This window comes from Alternaria rosae (genome assembly GCF_020736505.1).
Source record: "Alternaria rosae strain MPI-PUGE-AT-0040 chromosome Unknown BKA58scaffold_4, whole genome shotgun sequence".
NCBI classification, from domain to species: domain Eukaryota; kingdom Fungi; phylum Ascomycota; class Dothideomycetes; order Pleosporales; family Pleosporaceae; genus Alternaria; species Alternaria rosae.
The window spans coordinates 2,823,142-2,849,178 of record NW_025763573.1 but is presented as its reverse complement, the minus strand read 5'-3'; the positions used below and the strand labels follow the sequence as shown (position 1 = coordinate 2,849,178).

General features: G+C 53.2%; 7 protein-coding genes across 7 annotated transcripts; 2 read left to right on the top strand and 5 right to left on the bottom strand.

The window, feature by feature from the left end:
- The first annotated feature begins 111 nt into the window (after positions 1 to 111).
- Positions 112 to 3,202, top strand: BKA58DRAFT_163134 (putative peptidase family-domain-containing protein). The gene is made up of 3 exons (XM_046165013.1): positions 112 to 588; positions 640 to 2,594; positions 2,646 to 3,202. Exons 1-3 carry the CDS (start codon positions 298 to 300, stop codon positions 2,740 to 2,742), a joined length of 2,343 nt encoding a protein of 780 aa, XP_046026810.1. The 5' UTR covers positions 112 to 297; the 3' UTR covers positions 2,743 to 3,202.
- On the bottom strand, positions 3,155 to 4,512 carry BKA58DRAFT_359886 (phosphatidylserine synthase). The gene is made up of 3 exons (XM_046168741.1): positions 4,221 to 4,512; positions 4,064 to 4,159; positions 3,155 to 3,978 (listed from the first exon to the last, which is right to left on the bottom strand). The coding sequence occupies exons 1-3, from the start codon at positions 4,285 to 4,287 to the stop codon at positions 3,413 to 3,415; spliced, it is 729 nt and encodes a 242-aa protein (XP_046026809.1). The 5' UTR covers positions 4,288 to 4,512; the 3' UTR covers positions 3,155 to 3,412.
- A 330-nt stretch (positions 4,513 to 4,842) lies between these two features.
- Positions 4,843 to 6,959, bottom strand: BKA58DRAFT_163101 (serine palmitoyltransferase 1). Its single transcript, XM_046165012.1, has 5 exons — positions 6,492 to 6,959; positions 6,335 to 6,435; positions 5,768 to 6,278; positions 5,213 to 5,704; positions 4,843 to 5,153 (listed from the first exon to the last, which is right to left on the bottom strand). The coding sequence occupies exons 1-5, from the start codon at positions 6,714 to 6,716 to the stop codon at positions 4,956 to 4,958; spliced, it is 1,527 nt and encodes a 508-aa protein (XP_046026808.1). The 5' UTR covers positions 6,717 to 6,959; the 3' UTR covers positions 4,843 to 4,955.
- Positions 6,960 to 7,627: 668 nt separating this feature from the next.
- BKA58DRAFT_163099 (beta--glucan synthase) lies at positions 7,628 to 13,993 on the bottom strand. Its single transcript, XM_046165011.1, has 4 exons — positions 13,890 to 13,993; positions 13,593 to 13,810; positions 8,223 to 13,538; positions 7,628 to 8,170 (listed from the first exon to the last, which is right to left on the bottom strand). Exons 2-4 carry the CDS (start codon positions 13,778 to 13,780, stop codon positions 7,816 to 7,818), a joined length of 5,859 nt encoding a protein of 1,952 aa, XP_046026807.1. The 5' UTR covers positions 13,781 to 13,810; positions 13,890 to 13,993; the 3' UTR covers positions 7,628 to 7,815.
- A 2,376-nt stretch (positions 13,994 to 16,369) lies between these two features.
- Positions 16,370 to 18,436, top strand: BKA58DRAFT_163031 (Glucanosyltransferase-domain-containing protein). The gene is made up of 4 exons (XM_046165008.1): positions 16,370 to 16,636; positions 16,685 to 16,722; positions 16,770 to 17,563; positions 17,612 to 18,436. The coding sequence occupies exons 1-4, from the start codon at positions 16,565 to 16,567 to the stop codon at positions 18,316 to 18,318; spliced, it is 1,611 nt and encodes a 536-aa protein (XP_046026806.1). The 5' UTR covers positions 16,370 to 16,564; the 3' UTR covers positions 18,319 to 18,436.
- Positions 18,437 to 18,632: 196 nt separating this feature from the next.
- BKA58DRAFT_163052 (uncharacterized protein) lies at positions 18,633 to 22,114 on the bottom strand. Its single transcript, XM_046165009.1, has 3 exons — positions 20,614 to 22,114; positions 19,312 to 20,562; positions 18,633 to 19,252 (listed from the first exon to the last, which is right to left on the bottom strand). The coding sequence occupies exons 1-3, from the start codon at positions 21,763 to 21,765 to the stop codon at positions 18,845 to 18,847; spliced, it is 2,811 nt and encodes a 936-aa protein (XP_046026805.1). The 5' UTR covers positions 21,766 to 22,114; the 3' UTR covers positions 18,633 to 18,844.
- Positions 22,115 to 22,161: 47 nt separating this feature from the next.
- On the bottom strand, positions 22,162 to 24,972 carry BKA58DRAFT_383702 (uncharacterized protein). Its single transcript, XM_046170200.1, has 2 exons — positions 24,545 to 24,972; positions 22,162 to 24,493 (listed from the first exon to the last, which is right to left on the bottom strand). Exons 1-2 carry the CDS (start codon positions 24,888 to 24,890, stop codon positions 22,464 to 22,466), a joined length of 2,376 nt encoding a protein of 791 aa, XP_046026804.1. The 5' UTR covers positions 24,891 to 24,972; the 3' UTR covers positions 22,162 to 22,463.
- Positions 24,973 to 26,037: the final 1,065 nt, after the last annotated feature.

The following is a 26,037-nucleotide window of genomic DNA, read 5'->3' as shown; positions in this document are numbered from 1 at the left end:
AGCTTTCTTTGCCCACTCCCGTCATACTGCATATCCTGCTTTCACTCGCTTCCTGCATAGTACATAGCTATTGCCAGTACACTCTCCCGCTCGCTTGTTTCCACCCTATCAGTGATTATCACGCTCGCCGTATTACGCGTCCTCACAGCTCCACAACCGCGCCCTCCTTGTCGCTCGTTACCTACCTACGCTGTACCTCACTAAGACGACACTGAACATATCCACTTTGGACTTTGGACGATACCTACGCCTATGATTTCATAATTCGACCCGTATACCAGCGCCGTAGTTGTCACCATGCCGTCTTTCCTCAGAAGCCTTGGTAGGAAGAGCAGCCGTATGTCCAAGAATGGCGACAAGCAAGCGAATGGTACCGACGCCCAGAACGGCAAAGGCTTAGCCCATCGCGTGTCTGCCTCTACCTTGAACTCGTCTCAAGTTGGCTCGTCGACGCCCTCTACCACGCCAGCCACCTCTACCACCGACGAAGTCAACACTCAAACTAAAGACCTTACCAATGGCCCTACACCTGCGCCCGCGCGACCTCAGCGACCGACTGTCGACCCCGTGAAACGTTATAGCATGAATGTAAGAAACCGTAGCCATCTTCGCAAGACATTACTCTAACAGTACGTCCAGGGTTTAGCATCGCCTACCTCGACCGGCTCCAACAGCTCTTTTAATAGATCTTCGTTACTCGCGCCGCGCATCCTATCCGTCTCGGACAACTCATGGGTACATCAACAAGTACTGCTGATATTCGGGCAGATCGGCGAGGCGCAGAGCAAACCGCTGGACGGCACACTTACGGTTAATCACCATCAGGGCCGCTTCCCATCTACTTGCTGGCCAGTACACGACTCCTACTTCAAGGCCTTGGTGCACCTGGAGCCTGGCTGGAACAGGATCCGACTTGACTTTGCCTCGCCCAAGGTCTCCTCACCGAACACTTCCGTACCCGCACATGCCTCTTTCATCAATATTAATTACCTCCCATTGTCGCACTCGCCACCTCTCCAGCTTGCGATCATACTAGGTCATGATTCTCCCGGTACTTACGACGCCCCACCAGAGCGCATCGAGCGAGAAGGTAACGGCCTCGAGCTTGCGACCAAGAAATTCCGTATGGCTGCGTATCTTTGGCAAGCCTTCACTGGCGAGCAGATGAAGCGTTACGGATTCGGTCGACGCTGCTTCCGATTTGAAGATGCCTGGGAACCTGGAACGCTAAGCTACCAGGATTGGGAGCACAACCAATACCGGACGCAGGCCAAAATCCACGTCATTCGCTCAAGAAGGTCTGTCGCTGAAATACGCGATCTAGAACGCGCACAGCAGTACGGACCAGGAACCAAGAAGAACGAACTTTTCGACATCGCCATAGAAGCATGTAGAGACTACTTTCCCATGTTACCAGGCCAGAAACACTACGTCTCTTGTCTGTTCCTCGACACGCATTGGGACACGCAAGAGAACACAGTTCGAGGACATGCGGCTCTCGGCGGGGGCACTGGAGATCTGCAGCTAGCCATCTTTGGCTCCCATGCGCTCCACAGCTATCCGTCGAGCATCGAAGAAGTTTTCCAGGCTTTCCAAGACTGTACGCAAACCAACACTGCCTTCGTCGCCAATGACTGCAACGAATCCGGGAGCAACTGGGAAGCTGCTAACATAGGCATTGGCGCCCACCTGCATGAGACGGGTCATCTCTTTGGTTGTCCTCATCAGGAGTCGGGTGTCATGTTACGCGACTATGTTACATTGAACAGAACCTTCACTTGCCGAGAACCCTACTCAACCCGCACCAAGTCAGCCGGTCAGCGGCTAGTTCTGCCAAACGATGAGTGCAGATGGCACAAGCTCGATGTCCTCCGTTTCCGATTTCACCCCTGTTTCCGCATACCGATCGATAGCCCAAACATCAATGGGGATGGCAGTGTCCAAGTGTGGACAGTCGATGTTAGTCAAGGCGGCGTCATCGCAACGTCGAAATCAGGCATCGCATGGGTGGAGCTGTACACCGAGGGAGAGGAGGTTTGTCACTACTGGAAAGAGTTTCCTGAACAGGACAACCAGTATCCACGACAGGTTGCACTGGAAGAAAACACGCTTCGCTCTTTGTTACCCAAAGAGAAGCAAAAGTCGCGCCTTAAGCTCGAAGTCTACTCTGCTGGTGGAGGGAAGCACGTGGTGGAGGATTTCAGTCAGCTTTCCAATCAGAAGAACTCCCGTGTCAAGATACCGGACGGGCGATGGGGCTACCGCGGTGGCAAGCTCGGCTACTCGCAGATGCAGGGCTCACAGCCTCAGGAAGTCATCTTCGATTACGTCCACATTCAGACCAAGCTTCTGCTTAGCATCAAAGTGTACCATGGTTCCGCGGTGGATGGATTGGAATTTGTGTATGAAGACACACATACCCAACTTTTCGGCAAGCGAGGAGGTAGCATCTCTGAGTTTGCCCTGGACACCCGGAAAGGAGAGCTGCTACTGGGCTTTTCTCTGCGCGCCGGTCTTTGGATCGATGGTCTACAGATACTGACAAGCTTGGGGAGGAAGAGCGAGTGGTACGGAAACCCGAATGGTGGCAGCGGGTATGTATGAGATCAATGGCTTGACGAATACTAGCTAACCATAATGTGCAGACACACGCTCATCCCTCCCCGTGGCTACACCATCGGCGGCATATCAGGCTCCTGCGCACAATGGCTCGACGGGTTCTCTTTGATCATCACGCGGTGATTGTATCACTGCACAACTTGACATACTTTGTTTGTTTGCATTTGCGACAATGTCGCCACCCACACCAAGATAGACGTCCCGATCGTCGAGCAGCTGCAAGAATACATGATCATACTGCGTTACCATCGCCATGGCGGAGGTTCCAGACAAGCTATCTTGTACCTTTTCTGCATGTTTGCATACTCCATCTCTGGAGAGCTTGGCTCCTTGCAGCGCTTGGGTGGGCATCGGGTGTACCGGGTTACAAACTGTCTTGATCCTGTTTGATGGAACTTTCCTCTTCCTGTTGTTGGTTCAGGAAGGGTTGAATCGCAGATTTAGAACCATGATACCACAGTCATTGAACTTGACTTTCTCTGTAGTAGTAACAATTCGAATAGACTTCCTAATACATGGGGACTTGCATTGAGATGGTGATTACCTTCTGATAGCTTATCTTTTACAGACATAGTGCAGTTTCAATCGAAGTTTTACTTGAGATTTCTTGATAATAGGGTATCATTGTGTTTTGTACGCCCGCTAATCGACCATAGCATCGTCATGCGTGTAACTAACAGGACAGAAGCAGCCGATTTATCCTCTCTATAGGCCAAAGATCTATTACTTCCATCGTCCCAATCACAGCGGCTCACACACAACATGCTGAGCTGCTTTCCTCTGCTCCAGCACTCTAGGGCTTGGGAATCTTGACGCTCTTGCTAACCATCAAACATCCGTGGAGAATAAACATGGCAACAACAGGGTGGAACTCAAACGCCGTGCCCTCAAGCCAGAGACCCATGGGAATCTGCTCCAGCGTCCAGCCCTTGTACACCCAGTATGCCATGACCTGCACAATACCCAGCGACATGGGAATCGGAGTGCCCTCAAAGTACTTGCTCTTGCCCGTCGCATCCTTCGGCACCATAGCAACTGTAACGTTGAACCTCGCGAGACGCGTAAGACCGCAGAGCACGAAGAAGCTGAGGAGGAGATGGTCGACGGGGGTACGCAGACCGAGACAGAAGGCGGCGGCGGCGGGGCTAACACCGAAGGAGACGAGGTCGGCCAAGGAATCGAGTTCCTGGCCCATGAGCGATGCCTTCTTGCGCCAGCGGGCGACTTTGCCGTCCATGAAGTCGAAGAAGAGACCGAGAGGGATGAAGCCGAGGGCCCAGTACAGGTTCGTGTAGTTGAAGGGGTCCGACTGTGTGCAGTAGCGGAGGGAGGACATGATGGACATTACGCCGCAGAAGCCTGGACTTGTTATCAGTACAGGATCTCTAGCTTTCGCGCGGTGACCAGCAGAGATGTGTGTCGGAATGGACATCGGAAAACGTACCATTGAGCTCGGTAATGTAGTCAGCAGCGTGTAGAGCTCTCACGAGAGAGAAATGTCCTGCGTCCTGCGAGAGGAGCCTTTTTTGCTTGTCTTGCACTGTTTCCTCCGTTAGCCTCTTCTAATCCATGTATCGCAATGCTAATTTTCGCCAACATACCCTCACCCTTCGCGGGGGGCATCTCGTCTTTGGGCTGCGGCTCTCCGCCGTTCCGTCGTTGCGACATGGTTTTAATGTTGTTGCGGGTGTGTGTGTGTGTGTACTGTGCGACAGGCCGCTACCGCTTGCTTCAAACCAAGATTCAAGACAGAGATATCGAGGGGTCTTGTGTTGCGCAAAGGCAGAAACTAGAGAGGGGGGGCGGGAAAGTTAAGGGTCTGGGTAGGGTTGTTGCGTGGAGAAAGCTTGTTGTTGGTGTGCGCAGGTAGGCAGTGACGTGCCCTGGGCAATTTGGGCCTAGATCAAGGCGGCTGGGGACCAACGTCATTTTCGTGCTACGCAAACTTCCGTGCTGCTGCACTGCCCAGCTCAGCCCATGTGATTCGCACGTGCCTGCGGCAATTGTTTCTCTACACCGGCAGTTCTTTGTTCAGCATGTCCAAGTATGCGGCTGTGTCCTGAACAGAGGGGCTAAAATCTGCCTACTCAGCACTGTGCGCTCAAATTGAGAAACGTCCTGCCTCAGCGCGTTGCACAATTAGCTCAAAGGCCCTTCTACCATTGCAGTCGCTCTAAACAAGATATTATCTATTACGAGATATACATGGCGAGGACATTATACAAGAAGTATATCGTACATATACATAGGCCATCAACAAATGCTCGAAGCCAAAACGCCGCCTTCATGCTGACAATGTCCAACGTCCAATGCCCAATGCTCAAGAACTGAACGGTCTACTTCCTTCGGCTCACAATCTTGGTGACGGCATGCCTGATGATTGTACCGGCCTTCTCTGTCTCCTTCTTTGTCAGACCGCTCGTCACGCACACCTTCAGTGCGGGGGTAGGTTGCCAGCCCGCATCGCGGGGGTTCAGTCCAAGACCGAGAGGGAACGACTTGAGTCGTGTAATGAGGACGCCGTTTGCGAGGCACTGTGATTGTTAGCAACTTGCCTAAAGCTGAAATCGGAAATGCAACGGAGAGAACGTACCTCATCAACAACTTCCCTGAAGATCTGGTTCTGATCGTCGATGCTCAATTTCTTGTTCTCAATAACCTCGTCTTTGAGAACAAGGAGCATGATAGGGTTATCTCCTGAGCTACTGCACTTGACCCAATCGCTCCTGGGGTCCAGCTGTCCCCGCATCGCCTTGACATTGTCTCTGAGTCCCGCGAGGATATCCGGTTGTTGTTGTAAGAGGCTGATTGTTTCGCTCGCTGTCGTACTTAGTAAAGCAGGGAGCGCAGCGGAATAAGTGTAGGATGCGGACGAAATGCGCTGGTGCTCAACAACTTCTTCGTTACCAGCGCAGAATCCTCCTGCCGCGCAGAGAGGGCCAGAAAGCGAGCCGATGATCATGTCTACCTCTGCGGCATCGACGTTCTGCGCTTCGGTGACGCCGCCGCCGGTGCGACCGAGGACGCCGTAGGACCAGGTTTCGTCGAGGATAAGACGGAATTTGTACTTGAGTTTGAGCTCGACCTAGGCAAGCTGTTAGCCAATTGGTGGACATTGATAAACAGCATGGTAATGTGAAAGACGTACGATCTTTGGCAGGTTCACCACATCTCCAATGTTCTCAAATAGGCCCTCTGTGATGATGAAGCGCCTTGTGAGCGGCTTCTTGGCCTGCTCCTTGACAACCTTCTTGAGGACGTTCTCTAAGTCTTCCATATCATTGTGCTCGAACCATCTGACAGTGCTACGACTGATCTGAATACCCTTTCGCGCGGCAAAGTTGAGCGCCTTGTCCGCCACGATGATGTCTCCTCTCTTGCTGAAACTGGGAATCACACTGCTTATAGTCGAGAAGGATTGCGCGTAGATGATGCAGGCGGGGACACCGAGGTGCGCAGCGACGTCGGCTTCAGTCTTCATGTGAACATCCTGTGTGCCGTAGAAACCAGGGGGGCCACAGGGGCCGACACCGTATGTGCGCAGGGTCTGAATGGCCTTGTCTTTAAGGACATCGTTGGAGAGGAAGTTGTAGAAGTTGTACGAGGCAAGGTTCGTGACGGTGCGGCCATTGGAGAGCTTCGACTTGGGGCCGGTAGGTCTGCGTGGTGCTTGATTAGCATTGGTTCGCAACACTGAGAAGAGCGTTTGGCATACCCAACAATGACGGGTCGCTTCTCGTTGTCCAATTCCTCGAGGGCAGTAGTGGGCGCGACAAGCGGTTCAGGAGTCCAGTCTTCGACTAACTCATCAATCTCCTATTTCCCGTTAGTACGCCGTGTCTGTCAGTCTGCATGCAAGGCGCGGAACATACCTCATCCGTCAGTTGGACCTTCTTCTTCGTGCTATACTTTGGTGCAAGTAGGTAGCGCACGGCGAAGAGGAACAAGAACAGCTCTACCGCGCTGCGAACGGGGTCGTTCTGGTAACTCGACTTGATGTAGCGAACAGCGATGGCGGAGCCGGGTATGCGATTGAACTGCGTATTGGCGTCGGCGATGAAGCGCGCAGTGACATTCTGTATCTCATGCAAGTCCATGGTTGCTAGTCGTCGCGTGCGTGACGGCTGCTCCGGTCGTCGAAGGTGCCCGTGGACGTTGATGTTTGGGGCTTGCGGCGAAGCACGGGGGTGCCAGCCCAAAGCGTCAGCCAGGATGCGCAATCATATCAACTAGTCGCAATCCAGGACTACAGCCACAATTGACACTCAAACAGCCCGTGTATCTGTTGACCAAACTTCTAGGTAGCCCTTGAGACCTCTCCATAGCCTCCCGATACTACCATTCCTTACGCGACTGGGACGTGTCGAGTTCAGAAGCGGTTGGAGAGATGCTCCACCAACCAATCACCACCTGGGCAACCTCGAATACTTACCCATCCACCGACACTGCTCTGGACTCCATTGATCCTACGCCCTTCTAGTACTTTAAACCTGGCAATCTGGATGAGCAGGCTGCAAAACATCAGAAGTTTTAATTCTCTGCTCGTACTCCAGCGGCCCATCCGGGGGTCTCAGTATGCGAGGTTATATAGTGGAATGGCTTAAGGTACGACCTCCGTAAATTCCAAGTCGCGAAAGCGCATACATTGTATCCGAGAAGAGCGACTTCTCACGTTGACATAATGATGAGCTGTAAGGTTCGTTCAGGGGACGGAGTTGGAGCTGTGCAAAGTGAAACAGGCGCTTTTCTTGGCTTGACCTGTGTAGTAGCGTGGGTAAAAAAGAGTAACCAAGGCGGCCACCTTGAGCGACATACATCATTCTTGCCAAACGAAAAGAAGCATGTCAAATGATGCACAGGAACGTAAAGTCACAGGAGTGGATATCATAGTGGTTACGACATCAGTATATCTATGTAATGCATTCACTTTCTAACATATTCGCCTTCCGTGATGAACCAAAACAGCCGCTTCGTGTGTATGTGCAGTCAAGTCCGCGCCATAGGCGGACACCAATGTGTTCAGAAAGAGAGAAAGCAGGTCAATGTAGCCCGCCGTAGAACGCCAAAAACGAAGGAAATGCTGTAGTGGATATTACAATCATTATGGGACCAAGCCATGTCGCCACGCTCATGATTTGCCAATATTGTACAATGCAGGCTGCGAAAGCAGTAGACAACGATTCGCAATGTGCGCTTTTAGTATGCCATGTACCGACGGAATCGGCGAGCGGCATCGTCGGTCGCAGCGGCACCACCGCCACCACCTCCACCGGTGGCGTCGCTACCATCGTTCCATAATGGACATTTCATACCGTTGACACACCTTCCAGTAGGAGTGTTTGTGGTATCGTTGTTGCTGTATCCAGTAGGCTGCATGATCTCCAAAGGCAGTTTGACGTCCAGCTTGATATACTTGCCGGCGACTATTGGGCCCACGATCAAGCACAAGAAGACAACAAGGAGGACGAAGTACAGGATAGCGTAGCGGATGACGCGACGCTTGCGGAGCTTGGTCTGCTTGAGCGAGTAGATCGGAGGACGAATTTGACGACTGTTGCGTGTTAGCGGATGTCAATTGAACGAGTAATGGGGGGGGGGCATACCTAGGTCGCAGCCAGAACAACATGACAGAGTGACCCCTGTCGGCGTATGGGATCAACAAGATCGGAAGCATGAAGAAGAGGAGCACGTGGCCGAGAATGAAATCAGCGGCGAACATGCCCAACTCAGTGATCTTGCACAGGAATTCACGACCGGGCTGAGAGATTGTGTGCCATCCCATTGTGTACCACTTTCCGGTCCACCAGGCAATGTTGGCGGTGTCAGCCTTGAACTCACGAGTGAGAGCAAGCGTGATGATCAGCTTGAAGAAAAATCGCTGGATAGCGACAACGGCGATCATACCAGACAAAGCTCTGGGGAAGCTGAAGCCCTCGAGGAACATGAGGACAACGAAGAAGATGAGGAGAACAAGAACAGCAATGGCGTGCGCAATGGCAGCCAAAACAGCTCCAAATTTCTTGCAGCACATGCTGAGCAGGGGACCCGCGCAACAAGCCAAAGCGAAGAAACCCATAAGAGCACCAGCATTAATGGCGATGGGACCGAATGCGATGAGTCCGATTCGGACCAGAGCACCAGATGCCGCTGGCTTGTCAAGATCAGCAGATTCATCTTCCGTGTGGCGGTTGTCATTCACACCAGTCTGGGCATTGATGAACAAGAAGGGGATGATGGTAATGGCGACCAAGACAAGAGGTCCGAATATCTCGCTCATAAAGATGGTTGTGAAGTGAGCACGAGGAACATCGCCAGAAAGCTTGGCAGATGGGTCACCGAGAGCCTTGCGCTTGAAACCAGTGATACGCGTACGCGAGAGACGGCAGTATCCGATCCAGGAGGCACTGTGGGAGCGGGTGTTTCCTCGAGACAGCCAGCGAAGGTACTCCCTGTAGTCGATGAAGAAATCATCCCATGAGAACTGATGGGGGTTGAAGAGGAACGGTGCCAGGCACAGGGACAACAGGGATGCCCAGAAGTAGATAAGCCATGGGCCCCAAACTGTGATGGTGGCAAACAGAAGCATCATCAAAGAACGGGCTCCAAGGTAGATGGAAGGACCGGCGAATCGTGAGAACAAGATACCGAAGGGAATACGAGCTGTCGCGAAACCACGTCCAGTACCAATGTAACGAGCACCACCATAGGACAAGTTGGTTTGAAGGGCGTTGGCGTAGATCTGAGTGACGAAAACCTCGAAGAAGGGCGATCCGGAGGAGAAGTGCTTTGCGAGACGAGTCGCGGCACGCCAGAAACCACGCTCAGTCAACTCTTGAACCACAAGGGGAACGAAAGAGATGAAGAAGACGATGAAGATGGAAACGATACAACGCGAGACCCAGTCGAATACGGGTACCAGGTTGGCGCAACCATTGGGCCACTGAGGATCGGTGATAGGAAGATCCTTGTTGAACTGGCAGAGAATGGTCTCGTGGTTGAGCGCGCCCAAGTGGAGGAGTACAAACATGAAGCACTGGACCGACAACATGATGAACATGTTATTGATGTGGAAACCGGGATGGGCGTAGTAGAATGACAGGAATCGATCGAGAGGAAGTTGGGTACCCATGTAGTAGTACTCGCGAGACAGCATCTGCTCTCCCATACCTGTACCAATCTTGGTGGTGAAATTGAGGACGGAACCGAAACCAAGATCACGACCCTTACCACACTGGTAGTACTCGCAGTGCTTTATGCGACCACCACGGAGAAGAGCGTTCATACCGGCGTAAATATCCTCGTTGAGATGGAGACCCTTCTGTGCCTTGGAGACACCACCACGTGTTGTCATGAAGATACCGTTGAGGAAATCAGGATGACCGTAATGGAGCTTACCTCCAATTTGAGCCAATGTACGAGCAAACATAGTACCGAACGTCTGTTCCTTTCCGGCAGCAATGTCACCAAGGATACCAATGTTCTCAGAGAAAATGTATTCACGGGCTCCGAGAATGGCGACAGGGTTGAAGTTGGAGCTAGGAAGGCCAGGAGTGTAAGGTGAGACATTATCGGTAGTCATCTCTTCGAACTCAGCGAGAACGCTGCGAATCTTGAGGCACTCTTCGAGATAGTTGTCCTGATTAGCGTCGATGAGCTGAATGTACTCTCCGCGGTAAAAGATGATGGAGTGGTTCTGGTTGTCGGACTTGCCATCACCAAGAATTGGGTTACCGGAGAGTTGAATGCGGAACTTGGGACGACGCATGCCGTTGTCCATGATCTCAGAGTGACCATCGATGAGAGCAGAGTAGATACGCGGTTCTTCGCCTTCGTTAACAGGAGGCTCCTCGTCCAGGTAGGCAATTTGAAGGTCGGGGTAAGCGCGGAGAAGGAACTCGGTGTTCTCACGTTCCTCCTTGCTAAACTTGGCGTAACGCTGCATAGAAACGCAGATCTTGTACTTGCGCCTAGCCATACGCTCCAGTTCACGCTCAAGCTTGTCAGAGTTGCCACCGAACATCTGGACGACTTCAGGGTTCTCTACGCGGTAGAGAAGCTTGATAGCGCGGCTGTAGTTCATGAAACCAGAGATAGTACGGTAGAGAGTCTGCGAACGAAGAGAGGCCCAGATACGAGTACGGAGCGTGTACTCAGGCGCGGCGGACTTGAAACCGATGCAGTAGAAAGGAAGATCGTCAATCTTGCTCTTAGCGGTATCCTTCTCGCCCTTTTCGTCGTCACCGTTGAATTGAGAGGTCTCATCGGCAAGGATCTTGGTGTCCTTGACAAAGCAGTCCCACTCGTGAGGATGAAGCTGCTTGAGGTACTCAAGAAGGGTGACACGGGAATAAGGCTCATCCTCGCGAATGATCTCACGGAGAGACAACAGGATCTTTTCACCGTAGTGAGGAATCAAGACTGTGAAGGTTGGCATGTTGTCAACGGGAAGGGGCTCGGGAATCGGAGTCGACAACGACTGAGCGAAGAAAGAAATACGGCGTTCGGCTTCGCTCTGAGCAGGGAAGAACTCAGTCTTGAAGGAGTGATCTTCCTGAGAGACAAAGAAGGTAGGAGCACGTAGAGTGCGCTTGCCCTCTTGCTCAGAAGGAACCTGATGGTAAAGAAGCTTCTGGACATGGTCGATGGCAAGGAGATGCTCGCGGTACATGGAAATGACCACAGCGTTCCAGATTTGAGAGATGAGGACCTTGGGCTTGTACTTGATCTCCATATCGGTGGTGGCGAGAACCTTTGAGTAGATACGCTTGGGCAGACGAGAGAAGATGTTCCTCCATGGTGTCCAGATTGAGACACCCAAGTAGAAAGACCGAGAAACGGAGAACAACATGTTTGCAATGATGTACCAAAGGTAAGAATCCAAGAAGAACAGGATCAAGTCCATGAAGTACATGAGACCGAGCAAGATTCTAGGCTGGTACTTGCAAAGGATGTCACCAATGATAGCGTCTCCGAGGCAAGAAGGCTTCTTCATGTGTGACAGGATGCGAATGGGGTCCTTGATCGACAGTGTCAGGAAGAAGTAGGACTCGGCAAGCTTGGCAGCGAAGACCAAGACCCAGAGTCCATAAGACATCCACATGTCGTTGCCGTTGAGACGAGGGTAACTGGCAGTAAACGTCTGACTTGCGACATACTTGCGAGAGTTGCGCGTCAGATAGCTGCCGAACAGACCTCCGATGGGCATGAGCGAGAAGAAGACGAAGGTGGCCAAAGCGATAGCGAACTGAACGCCACCGAGAACGTTGGGGATAGTGCCGGTTCGCTTGTCCATGCCAAAGATGTACACACTGGGAGCAACGTTGACGACGAAGACCAAGATGAGGAACAAGAGACGCTTGGTAAGATGCTGAGCACCTGCCCATCGTCGAGGAACGTAGCACCACTCGCAGATAGTAGCGAAGATTTGGATAAAGGCAGCAATGGTGCCACCTAGAGCAACTGCGGACAGGGTAGCGGCCTTCTCAGGCTTCTGATCCTCCTGCTGTGTATAGCCCTTGGTGTATAGAGGCTGGGAGTTGAAGGCCGTGTAGAACCAGAACGAAGTCAGATGGATGACCCAGATACGGTTGAAGTTGATAACCATGTGGAACCAAGAACGGCGCTCGTAGTAGGTCTTGAAGAAGACCTTCTTCCAAAGGACGTCTTTCAACTTTGCGTAACGCTCAGCCGGCGGGATATCAACAAGACGAGACTTGTCCTCGAATACGATGCGCTCAAGACCCTCTGGGTACCAGAACAGTTGGTTCATGTCATCGTATCCAATGATGGCTGCGTGATCGCGTTCTCGACGGACGTACTTGCCGTCTTGGATCTCGTAACCTTGATCACGGCAGTACTGGTACAACGGCGTGATGATATTGTTGAGGTAGGTGAACTCCTCGATTGGCTCTGTCTGAGCTTGTCCAGCAGGCGAGTTTAGCCAGTCGTCGGCGCACTTGAAGATGAAGCACATCAACTCAGGCATGAAACGGACCTGGTTGGCCTCTCCCCAGCAAAGGAGGTACAGGGCGACTTGACGGACACGGTCGTGTTGCGACATGCGGTTCATGCGAGTCTTCCAGCGGTATTCGGCCGCCTCCAGACTGTTGTCGCCTTCGTAAGCGTCGAGAGTTTCCTGCTCGTTGCCTGGATTCTCGCCGGCCTTCTTCTTGGCGGCCTTGCGAGCCTTGCGAGTGCGGCGGTTGGCCTTTCCAAGGTTCATGTTGGCGAAGCCGACGGCATCATCCAGATCGAGATGTGCAGCGAAGTACCATCGGCGGTAGTTGGCGTTCTCTCCTCCGATGTAATCGGCGTGCAGCGACAGAAGTGCTTGGTTGGGCGACATGCGGGACGCACGCGAATCGAGCAGGGTCATGAAATGGTCGTACATGTTGCGCATGCTGTCACGCTGGAAACCGAACTTAGCGGTCAAGTCGAGAAAGATGTCCTCAATCTCCTCCTTGGTGCAGGGGATCTGGGCTTCGGCGGTCCACGCCGGGTAGGGCTCACGAGAGCGCTGTCCAGCGGGAAGGGCGTTGGAGTAGTCCATGCCGTAGATTGGCGTTGAAGCACCCGACGAGCGGTTGCCACCATATGAGACTTGAGACGAAGGAGGACGGTAGCCGCGGTTGCCCTCGGCGTAGCTGTTGTACCTCTCGTCGCCACGACCGTAATAGTCCATGTCGGTGGCACGAGCCATGTCGGAACGCATGGTAAAGTCGCTGAAAGTCTCAGAGTCTTCCTCGGAGTCGTGCTGACGGCGACGGGGCTGCTGGCCGTTGGCCGCGTAGCCGTCTTGCGCACCACCTTGGTCGTAGTACTGGTCGTTGTAATACTCGTCCTGGTAGCCCTGTTGGCCGCGTTCGTCGTAGTAGCCGTTTTGTTGGTATTGACCGCCCTGCTGGCCGTCGTAGTAACCTCTGCGTCATTGTTAGCAATTGATCGAGCACGTCGCCGCAGAAGACAATACGTACTGTTCGTCATAGTAGGAATCGGTGTGCTGGCCCTGCTGCTGGTACTGGGCGCCGTGGGCGTCGTCGTGATACTGGCCATACTGGTCGTCGTGGTAGTAGGCGTCCTGGCCCTGAGGCTGGCCCTGGGCGTGGCCTTGAGTCTGGCCGTAGCCGTCGTCGTATTGGCCTCCCTGTGGATGTCCGGACATCGTGGGAAGCTATTAGAGTGGGATGTAAATCTGCGAGGCGAGCTGTCAATAACTGTCGCGTAAGGGGCCGCCAATCCTGAAACAGCGGGCGTCGGAGGGGCGGTCGTACCTCAAGCAATGGGCATTAGGAGCGGCAAATTCGAATTGCTCGTAGTCGTGCTGCCGCGAAATACGGTTGGCGTTGGTGCACTAAGTGCAGATGGGGTGGTTGAACGAGTGTGTTGTTGTGGAAGTGGCTCGCTGTTTATCGCGGGGTGGCGATATCTCGGTAGCACAGCGGACTGCTCGTGCCTGCTGCAGTACTAGAGTCTGGTGTTGTGGTCGTGGCTAGCGAGTGGAAAGCTGAGTATGCAGCCGGTCGTGGTTGCCAGGAGAGACGCGCGGCGAATCGGCGCTTGTCTGCTGCTGGGGCGAAAGTGGGAATTAGGCTGGTGGAAGTGGCGGGTAGCGGCTCTCCTCGTCAGGTCGGGTGAGGGAGCAGTCGAGTCGGGTCGTCCAAGCTACACAACCTCAACGCAATGAAACGAGAGGAAATGTAGAAGAAAACAGACACGTGAAGAAGAAGGGTGGTGAGTGAGCGACGGTGTGGAATGCGGAAGGGCAGGCAAAGAGCTTTTTAGCAGCTTCCCCTGAAAATGAAAGGCACGACCGCCAAGCTAGCCTAACGCCGTCAGAGACGCTGCGCATGGGTCCCCTTCGCTAGCATTCACGTCCCGATATTGAGTCGCCCCTCTAAAAAAGGCACCGGAGATCATGGACGTATGCACACTACAAAGCTGCTCCGCTGCGCTCACTCGAGCAACAGGTGCTCCGATCTGCTGCGCGCCTTCTGCGCGCTGCTCTGGCGGATGCCGCACAGCGCTGGCCAGGAAACCAGCTACCATGGGATCTGCGATCTGCTTGCATATCGATAATACCGGTTCCCGAATACACCAACAACAAAGACAACACCACCGCCCTGCTTGCCGTCACCCGGCTCGGATGCAGCGTGCTCTGGGTGACTGGGCTGACAGCTGGATCCTCCAGCATCGCTCTTTGCCTCTGCGTCCCCGCCTCTGCTTGCCTTGCCCTCACGTCACGACTGTTCCCAGCCATGGGCCAACAAAGACTGCACCGCACGGTTGTGAGGCCCGCGCTGATCAAACCACGACTAGCGACCCGGCAGACCAAGTCAGTCCCGCTTGCTTCGCCCGCTGCTCGACCGGCCGCGATAGCGACGATAAGTTTCTTATCTGACATCCAATCGCGACGTGGCGCGCTTCCGCAACGCCCTAGCCCTAGCTCATCAAATGGCCAACGGTGCTTGGTGTCGCAATCCAAAGGGGGCTGACGGCCGCCAGTCGCTGCTAATGCTTCTGTTGAGCCTGATCACACCCGACTACACCGCATGCTCAACATGTCCAATCCTTTTGCCGCCTGTATGTTTACTTCACCCCAAAAGCCGCTGTCTCTCTGCGCCGTGATTCTCCTGAGTCGTGCATGAATCAAAAGCGATCGCATGATGACGGAATCCCTCACCGCAGCCAAATTCAACCGACGACCAGGGCCCCAGCCTTGGTGAGCTATATTAGGCCGCCCGGTTCCCAACGTCGACACCATGGCAAATGAGCCGGCTACAGAGCGTCCAAGTTGCATCCTAAGCCCAGGCTAGCAAATCCGATCATGATTACGTCTCTATGCAAATCCTCTACACGCACTTTTCTTAGCCCATTGACAGCTTCATTAATACATAATCGCGCACCCTCTTTGACCAGCTGCCATTGTGTGCAAGCATTATTCTCAAACACCTCGGGCACGCCAGCTCCCGGCCCGAAGAATCGCCCTGCTTTACCATTGTGATGACCAATGGCTGTCTGGAGCCGAGTCGTAAACGCGCGAACACCAGCATCAGCGGCATCTGTCTGTGAACGCATCATGCTCCATTGGCCGCCTCCCGGCGCGAGTGACTTCGCCACACCTACGACTAAGTTTCAGCTGCACAAACTGCGTGTCGTGTGCCTCCGAACCTAAAGTGCCGCGGTCACGCCGGGACTGCACGAGGCTGTGCACTCCAGCGTCGACGACCATCGCAATCGTCGACATCCGTCCCCAAGACCAACAGTCTCGACTTCCAAACTTCTCTCGTATAATCCAACACGGCGCACCGGGACTGCGCGGGACACATACCGTGACATCTGCAGAGACGCCACTCAATTTAGCAACGTGATCCGCAGTGGGGCTCAGGCGGCTCTCAGTGGGGTGCGAAATTGGGTGTACGTACGCGTCGAGATCGCGACTCTTGACTACCCGCCGCGCTGACAGTCCTAAAATGTGACAACAACTTCGGTAATATTATCGTGAAAGAAGCTGACAACCGCAAAGCCGAACCTGTAGTCTCCAACTTCCAACATCCATATTACCTGCGGTGTTGATGCAGTAGAAGAATAGATGATGGTCTCGAAGGCGCTCGGGCCATGAATGCGAAACAAGCCTAGTATCAGGGGCACAGGTGAACCCTCGCTGATCCCTCTTGGAATGCTTGACTGACCCTACATTTCTTCACTCGTTGTGCCTCAGAGTCGTTTCTACACTCACTTTTCTGTTTTACCAGTCCGTCTTTACGTCCTTGAATAATTCATTTTTCGCATACAGCCTCATTCGCTGTTGCGCCACACTCCTTCATCTCATTGTTCCTTCCTAAACACATTCTCTATACTCTTTAAACGCAACTCTCGGCGATTCAACCCAAGCTCTCGCCAACACCACCACTACTCTTGGAAGTCGTCTTATACTATTATTACCAAGATGCGTGGAATCTTCGCTACTGCGGCCCTACTCGCGGGCGTTCAAGCCGCCGTTGACCCCATTGTCATCAAGGTATGATGTCGTGCGACAAGTGCGACTTGCGTGTCTAACAATGCCTAGGGCCAGAAATTCTTCCAAAAGAACAGTGGTGAACAATTGTAAGAGACCCAAGAACTCAAGAAAAGCCAAGCTAACCATCGCACAGTTTTATGAAGGGTGTCGCATACCAACAAGAAGTCAACTCCAACTCCACAGCTGCCTCGACCGACGACATTGACATCACCGACCCCCTTGCCGACTCATCAGCATGCAAGCGTGACATTGAGCAGCTCAAGAAACTTCAGACCAACACCATTCGTGTGTACGCCATCGACCCCAAGAAGGACCATGAGGACTGCATGAGCCAGCTCGCCGATGCGGGCATCTACGTTGTAGCCGACTTGTCTGAGCCCGGAATGTCGATCAACCGTGACGACCCCGGCTGGACTGTCGAGCTGTACGACCGCTACACAAGCGTCGTTGACGAGATGATGAAGTACGACAACACCCTCGGTTTCTTCGCCGGAAACGAGGTTAGCAACCAGCCCAACAACACTGTTGCAAGTGCTTTCGTCAAGGCGGCTGTCCGTGACACCAAGGCCTACATCAAGAGCAAGAACTACCGTGAGATTGGTGTCGGATACGCCACCAACGACGATGCCGACATCCGTGAGAACATGGCCAACTACTTCGACTGCGGCGACGCCGACAGCGCTATTGACTTCTGGGGTTACAACATCTACTCGTGGTGCGGTGACTCCTCGTTCACCGAGTCCGGTTTCGATGTTCAGACCAAGAACTTTGAGAAGTACAACGTTCCCGTCTTCTTCGCTGAGTACGGTTGCAACACTCCTCGTCCCCGCAAGTTCACTGAGGTCGGCGCTCTCTACGGCAAGCAAATGACTGGTGTCTGGTCTGGAGGTATTGTCTACATGTACTTCGAGGAGGAGAACAAGTTCGGTAAGTTTCCTGTATCTTGTCATTCGAATCGCTTCTAACCTTCATCAGGTCTCGCTTCCGTCAAGGGCGGCAAGGTCGAGACTAACGATGACTTTGACAACCTGTCCAAGCAGATCGCCAAGGCCACCCCCGTCGGTGTCAAGATGTCCGAGTACAAGCCCAGCAACACCGCTGCTGCCTCATGCCCCAAGGTCACTTCTGGCAAGTGGGAGGCCGAGTCTGACCCCCTCCCACCTGTCGCCAACGCCAACCTCTGCTCGTGCATGATGGAGACTCTCAGCTGCCAAGTCGCCGATGACACCGAGGAGGAGGACTTCGGCAAGATGTTCGGCTTCATCTGCGGTGAGAAGGACGGCGAGTACTGCCAGGGTATCAACAAGAACGCCACTGCTGGCCCTTACGGTGTCTACGGCATGTGCTCCAGCCGCGAGCAGCTCTCCTTCGCTCTCAACGCCTACGCTAAGAAGGTCAACGGTGGTTGCGACTTCAAGGGCCAGGCTACTTCCAAGAAGGCTGTTGCCAGCCCCACTGCTTCCGGCTGCTCTTCGCTTCTCAAGGACGCTGGCGTCGACGGCACTGGCTCTGTCAACGGCGCTGCTGCCAAGGCCACCGGTGCTTCCAGCTCTGGTGACGCATCTGGCTCCGCCGGTGCTGCCGCCGGTCTGTCCGCTCCCCACTTCACCAACGGTGCCTTCGGCATGGGTCTGTACGTTGTTGCTGCCGTCGCCTCTGGCATGGCTATGATCCTGTTGTAAGGTATTGGTCAACCTTGTATTTATCCTGCATAGTTTGCGTGGGTCGCGCTTATTCCCCTTGGGCTCACCGGCACCGTCTTGGACGCGTGGCCTGGAAGAGTAGTGTGGTTTTCTTTGGCTTAGGTGAAATTCTAATAGTTTTGCTATACTGTTGTATGTATGGTGCGCAATGAAATGAGACCTTGAACTGTCTAAAGTTTGCTGACTCCTTTGGTGGTTGCATGTGACGATGTACAATGAGAGTGAATATGCATGGCTTGGGTGGTGGCAGAAGGGTTGCGCTCTATAAGGTTCGACAATTCCGTACCTTCGAGATGGTAACGTGGATACTGGGGGACCAGCCCGCGGTGCAGGCTACAGTCATGTTATTCTGTGTCGTCAGCAAGAAAGGACTCCATTTCACATACACCCCTCACTCAAAGGGTTCAAGCCCCATTCTCAGACCAACATACTTCCAGAAGCCATACAATGTAAAGCAAAGAACACAAATCATAATCCAGATTAGACAGCAACTACAACCCAGCCCTTAATACCTCTCCACTAAAAACGCTCTCCGCTCAATCTCGCCCATGTCCCCCAACATCTTTGTCTCCTCCCGCTTCATCTCCAGATACGCCCGCACAAACTTCTGATCCAACGCCTCATTGAGCGGGCCATCCTCTCTCAGCGCCTCCACAGCTTCCTTCATGCTCCTAGGCATTTTCCTCGTCATACCAACCGCAGCGCGCATCTGCTCGTTCATAGTCGCAGGATTGGCCTGGACGTCCTGTTCCGGGAAGATAAGATCGTTTGCGGCGAGACCGAGGAGGCCGGCGGCGAGAACGACAGAAAGGGCGAAATACATGTTTGCTAGACCGTCGATACAGCGGAGTTCCCAGCGGCCGGGGGAGATGCGACGGAGTGGGGTTTCGCGGTTTTGGGTGCCCCATGCTACCTGTGCATGCATGTCAGTATGCAGTTGTTTATTTTTGGGGTTAAGAGAAAGTGATTTACCCATGATCCGCCTGTCCAAGAGTTGTCTGCTACACGTCCATAGCTGACCTCCTCTGGCATGGTGAACGCGCAAATAGCAGGGAGATGCTTCAACACGCCCCCAACGAAGAACTGCATATCCCTCTCCGGTGGGTGCAAGCTAACATGCGCGTGGGCAGCCGTTCCCATACCCTCGAAAGGCTTAGGATGCAACGTGGCACGCAGTCCATGCAGACTAGCTATCTGAGCAATAACCTGTCTGGCCTGGATAAGCGTATCGATAGCGAGCAGAGGAGGGTGGGGTGGAAGCACAAATTCGTACTGTCCCGGTCCTGATTCAGCGTGAAATTGTTGCACTTCGATGCCCATTTCCTCGAGTGCGAGGACGATTTCGCTGAGGAAGGGGAGTTGGAGCCATTGTTCTGGTGTCAGAGTGCCCCATGCATGGGTTTTGGTCAAAGGGGAGTAGGGTTCGGCTTGGAAAGGGTTGGTGGGAGTGGAAGGGGGGTTTCGCGAAAGGAATGTGACTTCTATTTCGAACCCGATGAGAAGGGACGTCGCGTAGTTGTATTGAAGATCGTTGATGAGCATTTCCAGGTTGTTTCGTGGGTCTTCTGGAAGGGCAGATCCGTCTTCTGTGCGCCAGTAGCTGAGTACTGTTGCAGCGGGAAGGGGGTCTTTGTTGTGGGTGACACGGAGGGAACGTAGATCGGGTTCGACGTAAATTTGGCCCGTGGTGTTTACAACTGGGGTAAGGCGATCATTTTGAAGAGTGCCCGTATTTCCCTGTGATATGCCGATGCGTTCTCCTTCGATTATCATGCGTGTGAACTCCTTGATGGGAACAATGCGACTACGGATCGTGGCCATGTAATCAAGCCATTGCACGTAAATGAACTTCACTGCGGGGTTCCTTTCTCTAAAGTCTTCGAACAGCTGAACGTCGTATACATGCGGCACCTTTGGCGGCGGAGGGAATGACGGCTGCGTATATGGAGAAACTGACCGACTGGCTTGCGTGCTGGAAGCTGAGAATCGGTTGGGAATGACCATAGCAGGTGCTGGCGTCACCGCTGGAGACTGATAAGGTGAAGCCGCAGTAGGCTTTGGATTGTAGGTAAGTTGTTTTGGATCCGCTTGTACTGTCTCATCGAATATAGCTTCATAGCGCAGATCATACAGTACGTTGGAGTTGTTGAACATGATGTCTTTCGTCATGCCAATAGCTTGGTGTGGGGTTATGTCGCCTTTCTGGATATATTCGGTGAGCAGCTGTATTCGTTAGCACGAGCAAGTAGGCGGTTTGTCGTTCCTCGAACTCACCTGGAACCAAACTTCGCGAAACTGTAAATTGGCAAGCCAAAACGACTCAGGGAACCAATGGCCATCAGATGAATATAAGAGCTTGCTGCCAGGGACAAGCTCCATGGCTTGACGCAGGATCGCTGTCTGACCATCCCTACTGACCATCGGAAAGACCTCGCCAATGTCCAGGTACACATGTCGATATACAGTTGCTAGGTAGCCCGCTTCGCGCGTATAGGGATACGCTGAATGCAGGAGTACAAAGGGCACCTGAGGGTAGTTCTCGATCAGTGGTTGGAGGAAGGCTGGGTTTGATTCGAGGAGGCTGATATCGTTATCTCCAAGTCCGGTATGTAGCTGGAATGGCTTCGCAAGAGAGTCAGCATGTGGTAATTGCTCGGACAGGATTTCTAGTGTGCGCAACACGAGATAGTCGTTGAGATGCTTCTTCTCGATACGGTAGTTGCGTTTGCGAATGCAACTCTTCACGTAACGTTCGAAAGGGTGTCCAATTGTCTTCGCAGCTTCTTCGTACTCTGGTTCGATATCAAGACCTGTTCGGTAACAGATGACAGATTTGAATCCGGCGACGTTGTCGTCTTCAACCGCATCCTGGATCTCGCGCTCGAAGTCTTCAGTAAAATTCGTCCAGACCTGCGGTAGAAACTTGGTCTTGCCCAGATCGTCTTCTGATGCATCCCGCACAAGATTCTCCATCAAGCGCTCAGCGACCGTCTCGATGCGCACGATGCGCTTACTGGGTGCCTGGGTATAACGGTCATGGTAGTCGTAAGGAAAGACTTTCTCCGGCCCAGCGAGTCCGTCATCGATGAGGAGTGCGTGCACGTTTTCGAAGCATCGTTGATGCAATCGTTCGGAGTTGCTCCGGATCCACTCAACCCTCTGTTCCAGGATGTCCTCCCAGTCTGTATCCTCACCACATTCGTAAAGTCGGCGTAGCTGTTTAGCTGCTCGTAAATGGGGCAGTGATTTGAAGGTGTCTCGCAAAGCTCTTCCTTGAGCTTCCGTGGTTATGGTTTCAAAGGGGATTGTATCGGCTTGGTGAGGTAGGATAAGGTTATGGGCGTGGTTGTCGATGATGGGGTAGTTGTTGACAACATGTCGTAGTTGTTCAATAGTAGGCCTAGGTGGGGAGATATTCCGGTCCATATCGACACAAGGCGCTAGCCGATCGCTTCAACTGTGAGAGTCGCTGTTCAGGTGCTGTAAATAGGTACTCAGATGCAGTTAATCTCGCGTTTGCGTGGAGAAAAGACTGCTATGTCTCGAGCGATGAAGACAATCCGATGACGACCAATATAATATCACCAGAAAGAAGTCCGGAAAGTTGATGTCTTCGTGCTTTTGTGCATTACAGGCATGATCCAAGTCGAATGCGTTGTTCGTGAGGATATGTTCCAAGGTCAGTCCGATGACGTCGGTGCAAGCGGAAGTGCGAAATGACCTCAAAGATTAGTATTCAGCGCATCGCATAATATCTACATAGGATATTGTCGTACTCAGCGTTGATCAGCGCTACAATGAAGGGCTTGGAGGAGGGGAGAGTAGTGGCCCAATGAAAGTTATGACAAAGTGGGGCATGTTTCCAAGGTTTGATCTCGTGAGCATCAGCAGCCGACCTCCAACGATGTGCTTCCTGCACTGACTAAACGGCTGCGATCATCACCTAAGCCGAAGTCTAAGTTTAGTCAAATCCAAATACATAGGACATAATTGTATAATTTCGCGATGTATGCCGCTTGCTGGTACAGAATGTGTACAAGCACCAAGTTCATCTCCGTCGTCTGTAACAACGTGCTTTCTACAGGGTATATGCAATCAACTAGCCTTTCATTCCACAACAGTATCTAATCATCCTTGGATCCCAATAGATTCAACTGTTTCAACCTTCCCACCATGGCCTTCGCCCCCCGATCACCACCAGCAGCATTATGCACCTCCTTGGCATGCTTGATCAGGTCCCCTCTCCAGCGCCAGAAAGCACCTTCGATCTGCTTTGCTACTTTTTCGCCTTCAGTCCTGGCAACGAGTTGGCACACCCAGATCAATTTCCTTGCACTGATGAACCTGTGCTCCATCATGGGCCGGATAATAGCAGCTCGGACTACAGCTTTGGTAAACAGAGGACCGATTGGCAGGGAATACGACTCAAGATAGTTGTATAGTTGGTAGATGGAGCGCCAGGTTGCGGTGTGTGAACGGGTAGTAGCGATGGAGTAGTGATGAGCTAATTGGTGGATAAGAGCCGTGCGCTGAGAGAACGACATGTCAGCAGTGAGGTTGGTGTAGGCTGGCGGCAGCGCATGGTAGTCCGAGGCGCGGTCCAGAATTGCGACGAATTCTCGACGGGCCTGTAGGGTTCCCATCTCTTCTTGATCGCTGACAAGCGTAGTCGAGATACTTGGTCCGGCGAATTTGTTGAGAGAATCGGTGATGTATTGACATGCGCGTAATGTAGACGCATGATGTTCGCGCTCCTGGAGTGTCTGCAGGTTTGGTTGGTGTCGGAGAGTGGGCAACTCAGCGGCGAGACGGGTTTGTATAGCCTTTATGTTATGTAGTGGAAATCGATACTTTTGTACAAGGTATTGAAACCTGCGCAGGGACCGAAGATTGGCGTGGGATGTGAATATATGGACAGCCATATTCATCATCGGCCCATACCGAATGGAACCCGTCCGCATATGCTCAAAGACCTTTACCACTTCGTCTTCCATTCTCAGTATGCCTTGCTGCTCCTGTGCAGAGGCCGCGTAGGCGTGTACGCACTGTAACCAGCTGTCCTTGTACTCACCATAGCCTGGCTGCTGTGCCGTACGGAACGCGAGAGCATAGAGTAATAGAAGCGGCCGCGTAGTACCCGTATGTTCGCTCTTGAACACATACTCAGCCACTTCGGTGAAGGCGATGTGTGTGTAGGTGCTATTGGAACGGGGCGCATTGAATCGGGCGTCAAGTTTTCCAAGGACTGTCATCCATACACGCGCACGGTGCCAGTACGTCTCAGCCGACAATCGTGTCTTCCGCTTGGCGCCTTGTATGAGAGACCGAGTCACTGATGGAACTAGCGACTGGAGTTGTTCTTCAGGTAGGAAGAAAAGTAGTTCCTCGACAGCATAGAGATAATGGTGAGAAGCGCGTGCAATCATGAACATGACGTTTTGTTCTGCGTTGTCGAAATCGGCGAGTAAAGAACGTATCGCCTTTCTCAAATTGGAAGCCTCGATTTTGTCTGCAAGTATGCAAAGGTCGCCTACAGCGCTTTTTCCGGCTTGAGTGACGTAGGAACAGCTGCGAAGGGCTGACCGGATCAGTGTAAGTAGTTGGGTATCTTGTAATGAACTCGTTGAATCTGCAGCTGATGCAGCGGCTTCAATCATCTTTGAATATACACGCCGGTGGACACGAGAAGCATGCGGTAGATACGCGCCGGACGTTTCCAGACACTTTAGGAGGTCGAGAGTTTCGGGCGTGTACGTGGGAGGTAGATTGAAAAACTTGAGGCTGGAAAAGATGCGCGTGTGATCCCAGCGGTTTTTCGTCAGATGCTTGATTACCATGACGTTGTAGACCCAATCGATATTGGTGGCTGGGCGACATGATATCCAGCTCTGGTGTAGTAGCCGGCCGCGTTCGGTACTGGACAAAGTTCTAGTGTTTGCGATTCTTGTCTTGAAGTCGTCAAAATGCGCCTCAGGATCCAGAGCATCGACTGTGTATTCCCCTGATCTGCTCAGATGTTTCTGCGATTTATCTTGCGAAGTGTTCTGCGAGAAAGGGTATGGGGCGCCGAATGAAGAAGTGGTAGTCGTCGAAGCTGCGTGCTCGGTGGATGTACGGTCGGGTTGCGTTATTGGCAAACTTGGAACATGCTGAGCTGCTGTCAATGTTAGCGGAGTACATGTGAAGAATGAGCAGCGTAACGTACGCGAAGCCAATGGCTCTGCATGGGTTCGTAAAGACGGTGCTTCGTATTTCCAAGTGGGTTGATCATTTCTGCGGAAGCCAAAAAGCGCACCGAGATTGAACAGTGGCGCAAAGTTTTCCTGGGGGTGGAAACCCGCTGACACGGTCATTCGACGCTTTGCTGCCCTCCTCCTGGCCTCCAATGGCCCCGGGACGTGGCTGCCATGGCGCTTCTGTTGCGGGCACGAACTGAGGAAAAATCGATTGAGGGCGCCGGTGAGGAGGTCGTCAGAGATCCATATGTGCTGGGAGGAGGAAGACTGGAGCGATTGCACTGCTCGGCGGCAGGCAACAGGCGGACGGCGCATCAAGCGTGGCTGGTCATCGGAGCCCTTGGTGAAGCTCCATTCAACACTGAGCTCGCGTCCCGATCGGGAAGTGGGAGATACACGTGACGTGAATGACTAAGCGCGTCATCACGAAGCCGGAGGGGCTTTGGAATCCGGTACCACTGCAGTCCGGCGGCGACTTGGCGCTACTTGCTACAAACCTGGGGAATCTTGACACGAGCATGAATCTTAGGACGAGCTCGCACGATGCGGCTGCGTCCCGCTCGTGTCTCAGGTTACCCAAGCATTTTGACATGTGTCTAATTCAGCCGTTGGAGGTTCTGTGTATGTGGCGCTGGATGTAGAGGCACAACGGTCACTGTTGAGATACTGGGCCGCTTAATCACGATGGAGATTCGTGCATCTTGCTTTTTCTCGGGCCAGAGTGCATGCTACGTCCGCTATGCTCACCTTGTATTTTTTTTAAAAACTTTCATCGCGATTGTGTCGGGCCGCGCATGTCTAGACTGTGGTGTTCGCATTTCGGATAGAGCGGACAACGGCTTCCATGCTCCAGATTCCGGATGTCAGTTAAATGAGATTCCACAGGAGGAGACGCGACTCGACCGTGGCCGCGTCCCACTCCCGCCTTCCACGATGGTAGGCAGTCCCAACAGCACAGTAGTGGAGCGCGAGAACGTTCTCGACCTGGCATCCATCGCAAAAAAGCATCGTGCGCGTCCTGAGTATCGCAACGTCAGCGACACCCTCTGGCCGAGCGCTTGAGTCGCTTTAGTGCCTGACCGCGCGGTCCTGGGTTAGCCTGCGACTGCCCCTGCCGCCCCCCGGCAAGGATGAAACAGCGAGCGGCCAATGGCGGCGCTGTTCCTGGCACTAGTGGGCCGGCGCCTTGCCCAACTGGGCCGACGTCGTGACAGGCTGTCGCGCACACGAGGGCCCTGGATGCATGCCGTGAAGGCATGTGTGAATACCGCGAGGATAGACTTTGGCGCAGGAGATGCGAGGGGAGCTGGAGAGGCGCGACGCAATTTAGATGCATGCGCTGTCCAAAGTTACAGGGCGGGTGGGCTAAAGATGGCGGCAGTCAGACGCAGGCACAGGCTAATTGCCAAGGCTGGCTCCTGCTCCTGGTTGCATGCCTGCCTGTCCTAACTGGGGCGCACTC